General features: G+C 41.8%; 1 protein-coding gene across 3 annotated transcripts in view; it reads right to left on the reverse strand.

The window, feature by feature from the left end:
• Nucleotides 1-951: 951 nt before the first annotated feature.
• SLC9A8 (solute carrier family 9 member A8) overlaps nucleotides 952-17,072 on the reverse strand; it is a 220,172-nt gene continuing 204,051 nt past the window's right edge. For all 3 annotated transcript variants that reach the window (XM_029612295.1, XM_029612294.1, XM_029612296.1), the window contains one exon: nucleotides 952-3,567. In XM_029612295.1, the coding sequence (XP_029468155.1) occupies nucleotides 3,460-3,567 (108 nt within the window). In that variant the 3' untranslated portion in view covers nucleotides 952-3,459. The remainder of the gene's footprint in view (nucleotides 3,568-17,072) is intronic.

The following is a 17,072-nucleotide window of genomic DNA, read 5'->3' on the forward strand; positions in this document are numbered from 1 at the left end:
ATTTAGAATGTAAGCTCTTCAGGGCGGGGACTTGCTGTACCTGCCCAGCATTATTGGTGATGCTGTAGGCTGCCTTCAGCATGATTTAGAAAGTCGGGTTAAAGATCCAAATTAGAATCCTAATTTTTTTACACTGAACTTAAGTAAGGTCCGTGTTTTCCGTTTAAACAAAATTATTTCCGCCGCAAGGCATATTTCCTCCGAACAGATTTCTTTATTTAATAAAACCCGACTGCACCCATCTCATCAGACAGACACCAGCAATGCCCGCATGCCTCCCTTAGATCTAAACCAAGAGCTCTGAGACAGCAGAAACTTTTAACTTTCTTCCCCACTGAAGGAAAAGCCAATTTTCCAAACTGTCACGAAAGGGCTTTTTTCCCCCCTTTCTGTGTTTATGGGGGAAAAGTCGCAAAATGTAAAAGGAACTCCATGTTTAGTGCTCTGCTGCAGGCCAGATAAAACGAGCACTGGCAGATACTCCCGCTGCCCAGGGGATCAGATTTATACCACACTTAGGTACAAAAACTGAAAGAACAATGAGCTATTCACGAGAACAGTCGCCCTTAGTCCTACTAACGTAAGAGAACATTCTTGTGCTTTTCCCCTAGCGCTAGGCAGCTCGTTGAAGGCTCTGTCCACAAGCAGCCCTCGCCAACCCAGAGCCTGCCGTGCTCCCCTCAGCTCATCCCCAGGCGCTGTAAACGTGCGGGTGGGGAAAGCAAATCACACGGGAGGGCCCGCCGAAGCCGTTTTGTGGTAGGTGCGTCGCATGGGCAATAGGGAGCGCTCTCTCTCGTTCCCACTGTTTCATTCAAAGCGGATTCAGATAACGCGACTTTTAAGAGATTTTCTTTTTTCTTTCCCTCCCCCCCCCCCCCCGACAGTTGATTAAAAGTTTTCACTTTTTGATCAAATAAAAGCCAGTGAACATGGTGTAGCTGGGCGATCTCTTTTTAAAAGCTCACATTCTTTTATTTTTGGATACAAACTGAGGATACCAACAGACCCTAAAAGAGTTTGTACTATCAGCTTCTCCCACCAGCACAGCAGAAACACCATCAGAAAAAAACTTTCACCAGTCATATTACATTATAATTTAACAAGAATCTATGCACTGGACGGATTTGTGGTAGACAAGTTAGTGCAACCTTAAGTCCCTCACACTGTCCATTGAGTGAATCACAATTGCACTGAACTACAACCACCAAAAATCCAGATTTTCCTGAAAAAAAAAAAAAATATCAAATTAAGCAATTCTTGAGGCACTGCTTGCATTGATAATGAATAACAAAGTCAATTTTCAAAAAGTTATTTACGTGGGTAAGTGGTCTAGGTGAAAGCTGCCTTCCAATGCTCCGCTACACGTCTGTGCAGGCTTCCTCAGTGCATGCACTTCATTAGGGCTAAGGAGAGGGGTTCGAGGGGGAGAGGGGAGGGCAACCACATGCATAAATTGACTTTCCCAAACTGTATATGCATGGTTTTGTCCCCGATCGGCTGAGCGCCATTTTGTTAACTCGGCAGGCGGCTCGAAATTGCACCCCCTGCCTCCCAGTATTCTCCTGCCTCTCCTTTTATAGAAATACCAGCAGAGGGCAGAGGATAGGCACTGCAACCAAGTCCACGCCCATTAAGCAATTTAAATAATTACAATATACCGTATCGACATGCTCTCTCTTTTACAACAAACGCCCAAAGCTTCCACTTCATTGACCAAAATGCAATTATTACTTGAAAAACTACAGCAGCACCTGATGAAAAATGGCACAAATCACTGAACAAGATCTAGATATTATTGCAGCTGTTACAGCTCTTTACAAGTCATCAAATATGCAAAATCAGTAAGTACACAGGGACCCTAACCCTTGCAACCTGCAAAAAGAGGTAGACGTCCAGGGACACCAGTGCAGACCAGGACTTCCTTCACTGAAAATTGGCAGTTCAACCTGCTAAAATGGAGGAAAAAAGGAGAACATTTTACACAGCCTGGAACCAAAAGAGACAGAAGGGATTAAGAAGAGGCCATGGTTTGCAGTGCACCTGTTTCACATTTGGCACTGTTGACTATTTAGGTCAACAGCAACTGGCCATAGCAGCAGATGAGCGATATTCTATTCCGACACTAGGAAAGGAATAGATGCAACCAGTGGTAATTTTCTTTAAAAAAACAAAAAAAAACCAGGCCAGTGGAAGTCTCCACCTTTCACTCCAGTCGCAATGGAGAAAAGGAAGAAAGTTTAAAAAGGCTCCAGATCAGCCACCTGGCAGAAAATCGCCAATGGATGCAACGGGTTAAGGGAGAGGCTCAAAGGCTAGGAGTAGGGCAGATAGGGAAGCCTGATTTTTTTTAGTTTCGGTATGGAGACACATCTGCCCAGAAAAGCAGAGGGCCAAAAGGAGGAAGTGACTAAGCTGACTTGGATGGATTTTTGATTTGGCTGAGTTGTGCACCCAGGGAGAAACGGCAGGTTTGGCTTAACACGGAGCAGTGCAGGGGGGCTTTAGTGTGCTCTCACGTATAACTGGGGGAGGTGACAGGTCACCTAGCACGACCAGCAAGATGGCATGACTGCACTGCCCGGCTGCTGGACAAGGAACAATCTCCTGCAAAAGGGAGAACTGGGAGATCTTTAGCAGTGGCAAAAAAAGGATGACGACCAGATTCAAGGAACAACAAGAAAACCATGTTCTTATAGTCAATATCACTAGGAATGAATGATGGAGTCACAGCAAATGGGAAAATTTGGACAAAATGCTTGATCTGATTTTGAGTTCCACTTTCAGAGCAAACGTTTGAAAACCAAGCTTAGAAATAGCACTGCACTCCTCTCTTTATTCTGATATCCTTAACCGATCTAGAGTGGCCACGCCTTACCAGACCCTCCATCCCTAGCACAGCCACAGTGAAACACGCAGACACTGCCACTATTTATCAAGCTGACAAAGTTATTTTGTGTTTTGTTTTGTTTTTTTGCTTACAGAGATATAATTAACTCCTGGTCCAGGAGGTGATCTCCAGTGACTATCATTGCTAAAAACAACAGGATTTCACGGCTATTATCCTTCCGCACAGCTTCCAGTTACCTAGGAACCCCATACAGTGCGAGAACTAGGAGGTATGCTCGGTGCTACAAACCAAAAAAACAAGAGCAGTTTTTTTTTTCTGAAAATAGTGCAAACATGAACAGTTCTTTTAACAAAAGGATAAATCAAACACACATACATTAGATTAAAGCTTGAGAAGGCGGCTCTGCTGAGCACAAGCTGAGCGCGCTTCTGTCCTGCTAAGGGTTTGCACCCCGGAAGCCCACACCGCGGACAGAATGCTTACGTTTATACCACCTGATTTAAAAAGATCTTAAGCGCTTTACAAAAAAAAACAAAAAAACCCCTGGGTCTTTTCCGATTCCTGGAAAGCGCTTTCTACAAGGCCGCGGGACTTTCTTCTCTCCCCTGTCATAGCAGCTCCTGCTCGTCATCCTCAGACCCTGAGGGGCCCTGCCGCACCTCTTCATACCACTTGTTTGTGAGGCTTTTCATCTGAATACGGCCGTGGTGCAGGTCCTGAAGCAAAAAGGGAAAGAAACCCATGGAATTGAGAGGAGGAATAACCGCACACAACACTTATGAAAAACAAAGCCATCTCCTGTTAAGAGTTCACAGGGACAGAAACATTTGGCCAGTGGTTCACATTCTCTCTCATGCATACAACTTACATCTTGCACGTTTCAGCCCGATCACTAACAAGATGCTTGGGAAAGGACCAAAAATGCCAACCGCAAACTCACTTTTAAGCCAACACACGTCAGCAGCCATTAAAAACCGGCATTTTGAGGGGGGCCTCGGTTTACAGCACAACTAAGAACACAAGTGGGTTTGATTGTCCGAGAAGGGATGCTGTTGAAGTCTGTGGAGCTAAATAACTCGTTGAGGAAGGGGCACATGCCTCCCTTTCAGGGTGTCAGCGTGCAGTGACCTTCTAAGCCTCGTGCAAACCGATTTGTTTTCATGCTACAGAGCTTGAAAAGGTTCCGACATCACAAACGATCAGTGTCTAAACCTTAAGCTTCTCTCTCTGTAAAACACAAACAGGTAAACATCCAAAAAGGTGGCTAAACCCATGGCATCTGAAATTTTGCAAGGGCTCAGTTCGATTCAACGAGAGTTAAAGGTTCCAAGCGAGTTCAACTGCCCAGCACTTTGGAATACGTTGCCTCCCCCAATAAAAGAAGTGACGTCCTTTTTAAAATTTAGAAAACTGGTGCGGGCGTTATTTTTTTCAGGCGGCTTGTGAATAAGCCTGTCGACTGGTCTCTGGCAGCCTTAGCAAATAACAGATTTATCTCGAGTTTATTAAATCAGGTAAGCGCATGAGGATAATATAATGAAGGAGGAAGATGCATCAGCTCATTTTTACTGTTTTTATCTGTTGTGTTTTATTTTTTTTTTAATTTCATGTTTGATTGGTTTTATTCAGTCTGACGTGTCTTATGTTTTACGTGATGTATTATGATTTTGTTAACATAACCATGGAAACAGTTTATAAATTCTGAATTGCGACATAAAACTTTTTAAGTAGGTACATAAAGGGTATGCTTAGATACAAAATGTTTTACCCACATCAGAATGAACTGGGAACATTTTGTACAAGACATTTGACTTTGGTAAGAAAAATAATTTTAGACATAAAACTTAGGTGCTACCAGTTGCCTGTAAGACCATGCAGATTCCTCTCATGTCATGTCGCATGTTCAGAAAGATAAAAGCTCATGAGAAAAGCTCCCAGAGCAGCAAACACCAGTACCCCCAGCCACAATGGAAGTCTCTGCCCCAAAGTACAATGCACAGATGATGGAGATCCCTTATCTAGTGCCCTTTCCATCAACTCTATGACATTTGACAATAAAAAATATAAATTGTAATCACTGGAAAAAAAACACGGCAGTACTGGAGAGTAGAAAACACGCGAACATAAGCAGTGTCAGGCCGGGTCAGGCCAAGGTCCATCGAACCCAGCATTCTGCCTCCAGCAGTGGCCAGTCCGGGTCACATGTACCCGGTCAGATCCCCAATAGTTGATCTATTTCTTACATCTCACTCCCTGGGATAAGCGCCGGCTTTCCCCAAGTCTGCCTGGCTAATAACTGTTAATGGACTTTTCCTTCGGGAACTTGTAAAAGCCTCTTCGGAGCCCCCCCACTACGTCACTTGCCTTGACCACGTCCTCCGGCAGCAGATTCCACAGCTTGACTGTGCGCGGAGTGAAAAAACCACTTCCTATGATTTGTTTTAAATCGCCAGTCGCTTGTTTCATGGAGCGTTCCCTAGTCATAGGGTTGTTTGAAAAGGTAAATAACCGCTCCCTATTTACCCGTTCCACCAGACTTATGGTTTTATAAATTTCATTTATATCCCCCCCGTCTCTTTTCCAAGCTAAAGGGCTCTAATCTGTTTAGCCTCTCTCTATAAGGGAGCTTTTCCATCCCTTTTTATCATTTTTGTCACCTTCTCTGTATCTTTTCTGTCTGCTCTCTCTTTTTTTGAAGTGGGGCAACCAGAACTGACCACAATATTCAAGGTGCAGTCACGTCATAGATCTGTACAAGGGCATTATAATAGTCTCAGTTTTGTTCTCTATTCCTTTCTAAATAATTCCTAACCTTCTATTTGTCTTTTTGACTACTGCTGCATATTGAGCCAAAGACTTCAAGGTATTATCTACAAGGACTTGGAGATCCTTTTCTTGGGTGGTGACTCCTACCATGGAACCCAGCATCGTGTACCTTTAGTTGGGATTATTTTTCTCCTCATATATTACTTTGCAATTGTCCAGATTACATTGCATCTTCTATTTAGAAGCCCAGTCTCCTGGTCTCACAAGGTCCTTCACAATTTGCTTCTGGGTTAACGACTCAAAACAATTGTGGGTCATCTGCAAATTTGGTCAGATCACTCGCCATTCCTTTCTGCAGATAATTTATGAATATGCTAAATAACACAGATCCCAATACAATCCCCTAGGGCACTCCAATAATCACCTTTCTCCATTTGGAAAACTGACCATTTAGTCCTACCCTATGTTTCCTATCTTTATCCACTAACCAATCCACAGCAGGAGACTGCCTGTGATCCCATTGCCTCCCAATTTCCTGAGGATTCTCTCATGAGAGACTTCGTCAAACACCTTTTGAAAATCCAAATACTGTACACTATATCAACCGGCTGACTTTCATCCATGTTTATTTACACCCTCCAAAAAAAATCTAGTAAATTGGTAAGGCAAGATTTCCCATTGCAAAACCCACGCTGACTCTCCCCCATTATACCATGTCTATTTATGTGATCAGTAACTTTGTTCTTAAGAATAACGTCTACCATTTTGCTCAGCATTGACATTAGGCTCACTGATCTATAGTTTCCTGGATCACCCCTGAAGCCTTTTTTAAAAATTAGTGTCACATTGGCCATCCTTTTCTGGTACAGTTGCTGTTTAAATCATAGGTTGCAAATCCCCAGAAACAGGGCTGCAATTGCATTTTTGAGTTCCTTCAGATATCTGGGGTGAATACCATCTGGTCCCGGTGATTTGTTATTCTTTAGTTTGTCAATCTGAGTTATTACGTCCTCCAGTTTTCACAATGATTCCATCTAGTCACTCAGAGTCATCACCATCAAAAAATATTTCCAGTATGGGTATGACCCCCCCCGACATGCTCCTCAGTAATGACAGAAGCAAAGAATTAATTTGTTTTTTCTATTTCCTTATGTTTATTTTATTTGTACTTGATATTTCCTTGTCCTTCCTGACCATCCCTTGGTTATCTAGTGGCCCAGCTGACACCCTCATAGGCTTTTTGCTTCAAATACATTTGAAAAAAGTTTGACTACTTGTTTTTACCTCTATGGCAAGCTTCTTTTTACTTTTTTTTTACAATTAACTTGCCAGTGCTTATGCTCTTTCCTATTTTCATTTGCGTCTGGCATTCCATTTTTTGAATGATGCCCTTTTGGCTTTAATTACCTCTTTCACCTCACTATTAAACCATGCCAACAATCATTTGTTTTTCTTTCGACCTTTTTCAATGCACGGAATACATTTTGTCTGGGCCTCAAGGATGGTAATTTTAAACAGTATCCACACTTCCTGCAATTTCTTAACCTTATGGATTGCACCTTTCAGTTTTTTCCTAATAGATTTCCTCATTTTATTCTAGTCTCCCTTTTTATAGTTAAATGTGACTGCAATAATTTTCCTTAGTATTCACCTTCCTTTAATTTATTACATTATGATCACTGTTGCCAAGTGTATTCACCACTTTTATCTCTTGCACCAGATCCTGTTACAGTTCACCCTCTCATTGATTCCATGACCAACTGCTGCATGAAACAGTTATTGATGGCATTTAGGAACTTTACTTTCCATTACATTACATATACATTTATTGCATTTATAAATGCATTTTTTGCTTGAGTAACTGACATCTCCCATTATTATTACATTGATCATTTTACTAGCCAGTCTAATCACTGTTAACATTTTACAATCTGTTTCCTCATACTGGCCAGGTGGGTGGTATTATAGCCCCCACTACTGTACTCTCCCCTTTTAACCTTGGAATTTCTATCCATAAGGATTCCAGAGTGCAGTTTGCTTCCTACAAAACTTTTATCCTGCTTGACTCTATGCTATCCTTAACATAAAATGCTGCTATGCCACCAATGTTATTTGCCCTGTTATGTCAATATAATTTGTACCCTTGTGTTACCGCTGCGAATCGGGCTTACCTTCTGAAACCTCGAAGCAACAGCGACATCATGGTCGCGTGATGCTGCCTGACTCACGCGGCACCTTGGCTCCGCCCCCCTTGGAATATCGGCGTGCCTCCCTGCGGTAGTGCGGGAAATTGTGCCTATATATCTACCTGGCGTTCCAGCACAAGCCTTGCCTCGGCTACAGGCTTGCTTGTGCTGTCTCTCTGCTGGTTCTGCCTTTGTCTTGACCTGGACTGTCTTGGATTCCTCTTGCCTGCTGCCTGCTTTTGACTGAGACTGGATTTCTCTTGCTTGCTGCCTGCCTGTGACCCGGATTGTCTTGGATTCCTCTTGCCTGCTGCCTGCCTTTGACCAGGACTGGATTTTGGATTTCTCTTGCTTGCTAACTGCTCTTGCCCCAGACTGGTTTGATTCTGCTACCTCCTGCCTGTGTCTACTTGGACGGGGATTCGGTGGAGACAGTGGCTCTGACTCCAGCTCCGGCTGGATTTGAATCCTGCTCTTCTTCGGTGGCTTCCGACCTTGGCTTGGGCTCAGGTAAGGCTGTCTTTCTATTATTGGGTCCACATAAACGTAACAGCTTGTATCACAGTGTCCCTTTGTCATCCTTCTACCAGGTCTCTGAGATACCTATTATGTCTATATCTTTCTTTAGCACCATACATTCTAACTCTGCAGTCTTATTTTTCAAACTTCTGGCATTTGGATACAGACATTTTAAAGTAGTTCTATTTTCATTTCTTTTTTTATATGTACCCACAACCTTGGTTATCATTGGAGTCATTTTTATCTGCATGCTCTATATTTAAATACATCTGGTTTTTTTCAGTTTTTACAATTGCCTTTCTATTAGATCATTCTAACTTCTTTTGAAGATACCTCCCTCCAAACCATACGCTGCTAATAAATTGTCTGCTTTCCCCAATAGTCTAGTTTAAAAGCTGCTCTATCTCCTTTTTAAAAGTTAGCGCCAGCAGCTTAGGTCCACTCTGGTTAAGGCGTAGCCCATCCTACTGAAATAAACTCCCCTTTCCCCTGAATGCTCCCCAGCTCTTAAACCTAAAACCCTCTTCCCCGCATCATCGCCTCATCCAAGCATTGAGACTCTGGAGTTCAGACTGCCTCTGTAGTCCTGCACATGGAATGGGAAGCATTTCTGAGAATGCAACCCTGGAGGGTCTGGATTTCAATTTCCTACCTAAAAGCCTACATTTAGCCTCCAGAACCTTCCCCTATGTCACTGGCATCCACATATACCACAAGGCCCAAGACATACCAACAAATGTGAACAGGTAGGAGCACATATAAGCACTGCTTAGAAAACACTGATTTTGGAAAAAGGTAAAGAGGTTGGACTTGACTTGTGCCCTTGGATCCATCCCTGGTCGGTATCTTCCCAAATTTAGTTTATTAATCTGTTTAATCACCTTTCTGCGAGAATCAAAGTGATATACAGATCCAACTACATATACAATATTTTATTACATTACAAAAGTAAAATAAGACAAAAATATACCACACTGATTTAAAATTTTGCAACATAAAAGCTAAGCATACAAAAAATAAACTCTTACAAAATATAATCCAATCATCATGTAAAATCTATGAAAAAAAAGCAGATAAACATAAAAAGCACTATCATCTCCCAAAAGACAGTCTTTCTACAATTTGATATTAATGAAACATTTTTCAGTCTGGCCACTGAGAAATAGTTCCTTTCACAGGTGTTAATGTGTAAAGGAGGTCATTTACATGAAGTTCAATAATACGATGCATCTCTTATACAGAGAATATTATGTGCAAGATTATTGTTATGAAGTAGAAAAATAAAATGGGTCACTCAGGCTTTATTTAGTTATAGCCTACCCAGCCTCTGGAAGATTGTCTGAAGTGGTGTACAACAATAAAAACCATTGTACAAAAGTAAATATAAAAATCAATCTAACATAAAATCTGCCCGAGCTAAACAAACCAACCACCCCCCCCCCCCCCCAAAAAAAATCAACAACTGCTAAACAGCGCACAGTACCTACCACCGCTTGATCCTCCAGCATTCAGATTCCAGGAAAAAGGAATGTCTTAACCTGCTTTCTAAACTATCCCAGCATGGTTTCTTGCCTTAAGCACTTCTAGGAGGTGGTTCCACAACATCAGGCCTCTCACAGGAAACATTCGGCGGGCCTAAGACGTGACTTGCCTATCTTTTTAAACAAAGGAACACGTAACAAAGCCGCCTGACTCGCACGCAACAAACGGTCCAGTCAAGCTTTTATTTCGAGAAATGCTGGACACAGTCTAGAAAAACAAAACAACAAAAAAAAAATATCCACTCGGTCAACTCAAGTTGCGCAGATCAACCGGTAACAAACGGGCAGATTGGGTGGGCCAACTATGTTACTATGTTGCTTTACCCGCGCCCAAGCTGCTGGACCGGTCTCCCGGTCACGCCCCCCCCACTGAGGTCATCAAGGGGCGACAGCTGCTTTAAAACGCGGCGAAATCGGAGGGGCTTCGTGCCTGGACCTCTGACTGCTCTCCTTTGTTCCATCTGAGAGCTTCTGAATTGATCTGCAGGAAAAACCCCGGACTTTTCACCCACCTAACTGCTTTACCCGCGCCCAAGCTGCTGGACCGGTCTCCCGGTCACGCCCCCCCGCTGAGGTCATCAAGGGGCGACAGCTGCTTTAAAACGCGGCGAAATCGGAGGGGCTTCGTGCCTGGACCTCTGACTGCTCTCCTTTGTTCCATCTGAGAGCTTCTGAATTGATCTGCAGGAAAAACCCCGGACTTTTCACCCACCTAACTGCTTTACCCGCGCCCAAGCTGCTGGACCGATCTCCCGGTCACGCCCCCCCGCTGAGGTCATCAAGGGGCGACAGCTGCTTTAAAACGCGGCGAAATCGGAGGGGCTTCGTGCCTGGACCTCTGACTGCTCTCCTTTGTTCCATCTGAGAGCTTCTGAATTGATCTGCAGGAAAAACCCCGGACTTTTCTCCCACCTAACTGCTTTACCCGCGCCCAAGCTGCTGGACCGGTCTCCCGGTCACGCCCCCCCGCTGAGGTCATCAAGGGGCGACAGCTGCTTTAAAACGCGGCGAAATCGGAGGGGCTTCGTGCCTGGACCTCTGACTGCTCTCCTTTGTTCCATCTGAGAGCTTCTGAATTGATCTGCAGGAAAAACCCCGGACTTTTCACCCACCTAACTGCTTTACCCGCGCCCAAGCTGCTGGACCGGTCTCCCGGTCACGCCCCGCCGCTGAGGTCATCAAGGGGCGACAGCTGCTTTAAAACGCGGCGAAATCATAAGCGCCGCGCGACAAAGGGGCCTGCCCCTTTGTTTTGCCCCTTCGTTTTTCGCCTTCGTTATACTTCATGGTTTGTATTTATATTAGCATATTCTATTTTAGTTTAGTAACAGCTATGGAGATTCCAGTAGTCCTTGGAAAAGGACGACATGGTAACACAGGCTTAACCAATACAAAACACTCCATTCTCCCTCGACATAAATACCCCCTCAACCGAACACTAGCTACTATAAGTTCTATGCTCTGTACCACTGCTTTGATTACTCTTTCTTTTATCCTCTGTAATGCCCAATCTATACGGAAAAAGGTTCCTATTTTACGAGACCTTCTTGACAGTAATAAACCGGACTTCTTTCTAATCACAGAATCCTGGCTAACCACCTCTGACATAGCCATTGTAAACAATTTAACCCCTACAGACTACCTTACCATTTCAGAACCCAGAACGAACCGTAGAGGTGGGGGCCTACTAGCTATTATTAAATCATCTTTAAAACCCGTAAAAAAACAATTAACACTTCCTGGTTCCTTTGAAATGCTCCTTATCTCCACCTCTATCTTAAACATAGGACTTATTTACTGCCCCCCCGGCTGTCTTAACTTAGATATTTCAATATTTTTAGAAACTATTTCCACACTTTCTATAGATTTAAATAAAACTATACTGCTTGGTGACTTTAATTTACATATTACCAACCCAAATATAATTACCAATTCCTTTTTAGATGCCATGAATGGCCTAGGCTGGGAACAACTCATAAACACCCCCACACACACTAAAGGACAAATACTAGATCTGGTGTTTTTCAATCCACTTTACCACTTCCCCGTTTGGAATACAATCACAACAGTTCCTATCCCATGGTCTGACCATTACAGAATTCATTTCTCCCTTAGTATTAGCCCCAGCAAACACATTCCCTTAAAGAAACCACCAATAGTTTACAAAAGGAAATTTATCACTACTGACTCATTTGTGGAAACTGTTTCCCCCAATCTTCCTTCTACGTTATCATCTAACATAAATGACACTGTAGCAACCTGGAATACCGCAATTACAAATACTCTAGATAACATAGCTCCCTATAAGTCCATAAAACCTAACACTCGGAACAAACCCAATGCCCCCTGGTATACTAAAGCTTTACATATTCTCAAAAGTAACCTCAGGAAATTAGAACGTAAATGGCGTACTACTAGAACTCCAGAAACAAAAAACGCATACCGTTGCAACTTACGACGTTATAATAAGGAAATAAATCTAGCAAAAAAACATCACTATGCAAATATAATTTCCAAAGCCAATGGCAACGCCAATGCTCTCTTCAATATTGTTAAATCTCTTACCACTCCTCAAAATGAATATGTCATAGACTCTGATCCCAACTTCTGCAATAAAATCGCTAAGCACTTTGAAACAAAAGTATCTAACATCTCAAAGGAATTTTCCAACCTACCCTACCCAATACAAGGAAAGATAGACTCCATCCACTCATGGTCACAATTTTCCCCTGTATCAGAAAGTTCTATCCAGACCATCATAAGTAAGCATAAAGTTTCTAATTCTCCCTACAACCCATGCTCTGGAGTTTTCTTTAAAGCCCTCAAACAAGAAGCCTGCTTTTTTCTTCACCTACTGGTAAACCAGTCTCTTGAAACTGGAGAATTTCCATATGACCTGAAAAAGACATCTATACTCCCAATTCTAAAATCAAAAATTAAGGATACTACAGATCTCAACAATTATAGACCTATTGCCTCCCTTACCTCCTTGGCAAAACTAATAGAATCCGCAGTATTAAAACAGCTTACCGATTTTCTTTCAGACTACAATATTCTCCACATCAACCAACATGGATTTAGAAAGGGACATTCAACAGAAACACTTCTATTATCATCTTTTGACACTTTTTTCCGTGCTTTCGACTCATACACTGACTACATTATAGTATTTTTAGATATTTCTTCAGCTTTTGACACAATAGACCATCAAATCCTTATCTCCGGTTTAAAGTCCATAGGCATCACAGGTACAGTTCTAAACTGGTTTTCATCATTCCTTTCAAATCGCCCTCAGCAAGTCAACTTTAATCAACACACTTCCACTTCCTATATTATTAACTCTGGTGTCCCACAAGGCTCATCATTATCTCCTATTTTGTTTAACATATATCTTCTTCCACTATGTAATATCTTATGTTCTCTAAATTTACAATTCAAAATCTATGCAGATGACATTCAGTTCTATGTCCCATACAAAACATCTTGGTCAGCAACACTAGCTTTGGTCTCCCTCTATCTTTCCACTATAAATTCATGGCTCTCTCACAACCGTTTAAAACTAAACTCTTCAAAAACAGAAATCATACATCTCTCCTCTATTACAGACCCCACTATTGGACCCCCTGCACAGTTGACAATAAACAATATATCTATCCCCATAACTCGTTATGCCATTAATCTAGGCATAATCATTAATTCAGATCTTTCCATGAAACAACAAATCTCTTCACTCACCAAAAAATCCTTTTATAAACTACGACTATTAAAACATCTTCGACCGTTACTTTTTTTCCGTGACTATAGAACCATTCTTCAATCACTAATATTTTCTGGATTAGACTATTGCAACGCACTCTACCTAGGATTACCTGATTCTTCTTTACATTCCCTTCAATTGATTCAAAATAGTGCCGCTCGAATATTAACCAGGACCCCTCTACATAGTCATATCACCCCAATCCTCCAATCGTTACATTGGCTCCCAGTAAAATTTAGGATACAATTCAAAATTATGTCTATTATACATGGTCTGATCCATAACCCAACCTCCATCTGGCTTTGCTCATCATTGCGGATCTACAAACCTACCCGTCATTTACGTTCTCTTACCCAAAATCTTCTAGATATCCCCTCTCCTAAATTAGCAAGGCTAGAAGTCACCCGAAAACGAGCCTTCTCAGTTGCGGGACCCATTTTATGGAATTCCCTTCCCAACCCTCTTCGTTCAATTTCAAATCCTTCCCATTTCAAGAAATCACTCAAAACTTATCTTTTTCAATTAGCATTTAAAACACCCACTCCAGAATAAACATAAAGTCGCATTCACTCCTTCATTTACAGTCACCATCATACTTCTCAACTCGTCTTCATTTCGTTTCCCCTCCCTTCCTTTGTTTCCCATCTGTTCCCTACGTTTTGGACACACTCTGTGATTTCTCTACCCCCTTCCCTTCCCCCCCCCCCCCCCCCTATATTATTAGAAAAGTCCCTTGGCAACAGTTTTTATATTTTTATTTACTTTATTAAACACGTGTTTATTTTTAGCCGGAATTCGTTCCGGCTATTAAGCAATTTTATGTATTTTAATTTTATTTAATTATTACCTTTTTCTTTTTATTCTTTTATTTTATTATTTTTCTCTAATGTAAACCACTTTGACAAAATCTAATTTTATAAAGTGGTATATAAATTCCTTTAAATAAATAAATAAATAAATACTATCAGTGAGAACATCAACGAAAAAGGAGACCATGGAGTTTAGGGAAGTAACATCTTAGCCATAGTTCTTCCTGCTGCGAATGAAAAGAAAACAGTGTTGCTTTTGTACTGCTTTAATCTACTGACACACTAAAGCCTCTTTCATTGAATTCTACACGCAAAACACCTTTGCTTTCTTTGGGTCTCCTGGCTCTTTGTCTGGACACACCCTGACCCAAATAGACAATGATGGCAAACACCTTTCATCCTCCGGGCCCTACAGATGCATTTCAAATCCATAAAAAAGCTTGAAACAATATCCCAAATCTGCGCAAAAGAAGATCTTTTGTGCATTATAACAATGACCCATGAGAGATTTATATCTGTGCTGGCTTTTTTTTTTCCCCTCTAATCATATTTAGGTCCCACTTACCCTCTCTCATCCCACAACCGTGGTGATAAAAATCTTATTTCAGATCTGAAAAAATCATCATAAAACGAACATCCATCAAACCCCTGCACTTCCTGTTGAATATCAAAGAATCGTTAGCTTTATTGTGTGTAAACCAAGCTGTATGGCTGATAAAGGGTGCGCGTGGGGAAAAGCGGGTAGAGTAAGGAAGTGTATTTTCGGTGTGGAAGGTGTTGTACGACTTTCATGAGGGAATGGCAGAGGGCTGAAAGGCAGGCAAATAAAGCATGAAGATGGTGGCAAGGCACAATGAGAACCGCGAGAAGACGGTGTTGATCGATATGAAGTGTACTGAAGAGTTATTCAAGTTATAGTGATTCGTGTTACTGTTTAAACTTTCCTGATGGTAGTTTATGGAAGGCTTCTGTAATCTGTGACTTGGCTGCTTAAAAAAAAAAAAAAAAAAAAAAGGATAAATAAATAAAGTGCCAATCTCCTATCCCCCAAACCATGATCTCATCAGCACTGTAACATGTCAATCAGTCAGGACAGCGCAAACATTCACTTTTAGGCACAATTTCCCCCTCGCATTGTTAAGTCATTAAGACATGACAAGCATGAAGCAAAAGTGATTCTAAGAATGGGCATGAGTTTATCGTTATAAGAGCAAATGAAGAGAAGATCTCTAAAACTGAATACAAATATAAAAACGCTCTAACTCAACCTGCTGGTTCAGCCCCATGCTAACATGTTCAAACATACACGCGGGTACTTTGTGTCTGATAGGAACAGACATCCAGCCGGCCCTTTGTGGGCACAGTTAACCACGCAGCTTTCTCCGGTTTAACTTTGCTCAGACATTCAGCCCCCCCAAAAAATAGTCTGGTCTGCTATCTGGTCATCCAGAGATAGCTGGTTAACTTTAGCCAGCCAGCCAGCTCTGAACAGCAGCCCTGACCGTTCAAGCTCTGCACGGCCTGGGAATGCTCCCCATCATGGCCTGTTTTCCTCCAGCCACATTTTGTGTGGGCAATGATTTCCCCCAGACAAAATGAAGCCAGCCAGCAGGGGCTTCATTTCAAAATGTACTGACATTTATTCTGATGCGTTTTAAGTGCCGTCTGATTGCTCACTTGTGCCTGAGTGTACGATGTAAGCTGCATAGCACGGTTTGTCCACTATAAGCGGAATCTAAAAGCTTTTAAATAAATAAAATAATTTATAAAATGGAAGGCTTGCCTGGCTAGCTTCAAAGGTCAGCTGGACAAACCCTTTGAATATCAGCTCCCATACAACCTTGGTGTATCCCAGTTCAGTGTAAAAGCAATAGCTTCTGAAATGCTGAAAGTACATTTTTTAAGCCACATATGCGTGTGTATTGTGGGGGCAGAGGAAGACAAATATTTTTTTGTTTAATCAGAGCAAACTGTTTAAAAGATACAAATGCATTCTGAGGAAACATTTGCGAATGTGATAACTGTTAGGATTATTTGTTTTTCATATATTCTTTCTAAAGCTAGACTGGAAAATTTAGGAAGATCAAAAATGAGTCCACTTGGGATGCATAAAACTTTGCTCTTTGACAGAAGCACCATTCTGTCTCTAGTGGAACGCTGTGGTATGGACGTTTCTGAGAGCAAGAGCTGTTTCTTTCATTGTAACCGGACGTCTGTTATAGAAAATATATTTTCTGCTAAAGTGTAAGGATCAGTGAGAAATATGGAATAAGGAAAAACTTTCAAACCGCGCTCAGAAGAGTAAAAAAAAAAACGTTTTACCCGCAGGCTTTACATCAATTTTCAAAGACAAAAAGCTCCCTTTCAAAACGGAGTCATAAAAAGTCCATGCACAGACCCATACCTGCTATTTGTGCAGGTGCTTTTTTCTCAGAAACTTATATGCCCACTTTTTTTTTTTTTTTAAACAAGAAGTGCTGATCCTGCCCAGACTCTGTCCCCAGGAACTCCTACCTTATTTGTAGTGCAATTTTCAAAGACCCCCATTTCTGCAGGCAGAGCACTATTTTGCCCATGGAAATGCCTTTGAAAATTGCTCTCTAAGCTAACTTGGAGGTAGAATATATAATAATAATCCTATAG

Source organism: Rhinatrema bivittatum, chromosome 8 (assembly GCF_901001135.1).
Source record: "Rhinatrema bivittatum chromosome 8, aRhiBiv1.1, whole genome shotgun sequence".
NCBI classification, from domain to species: Eukaryota; Metazoa; Chordata; class Amphibia; order Gymnophiona; family Rhinatrematidae; genus Rhinatrema; species Rhinatrema bivittatum.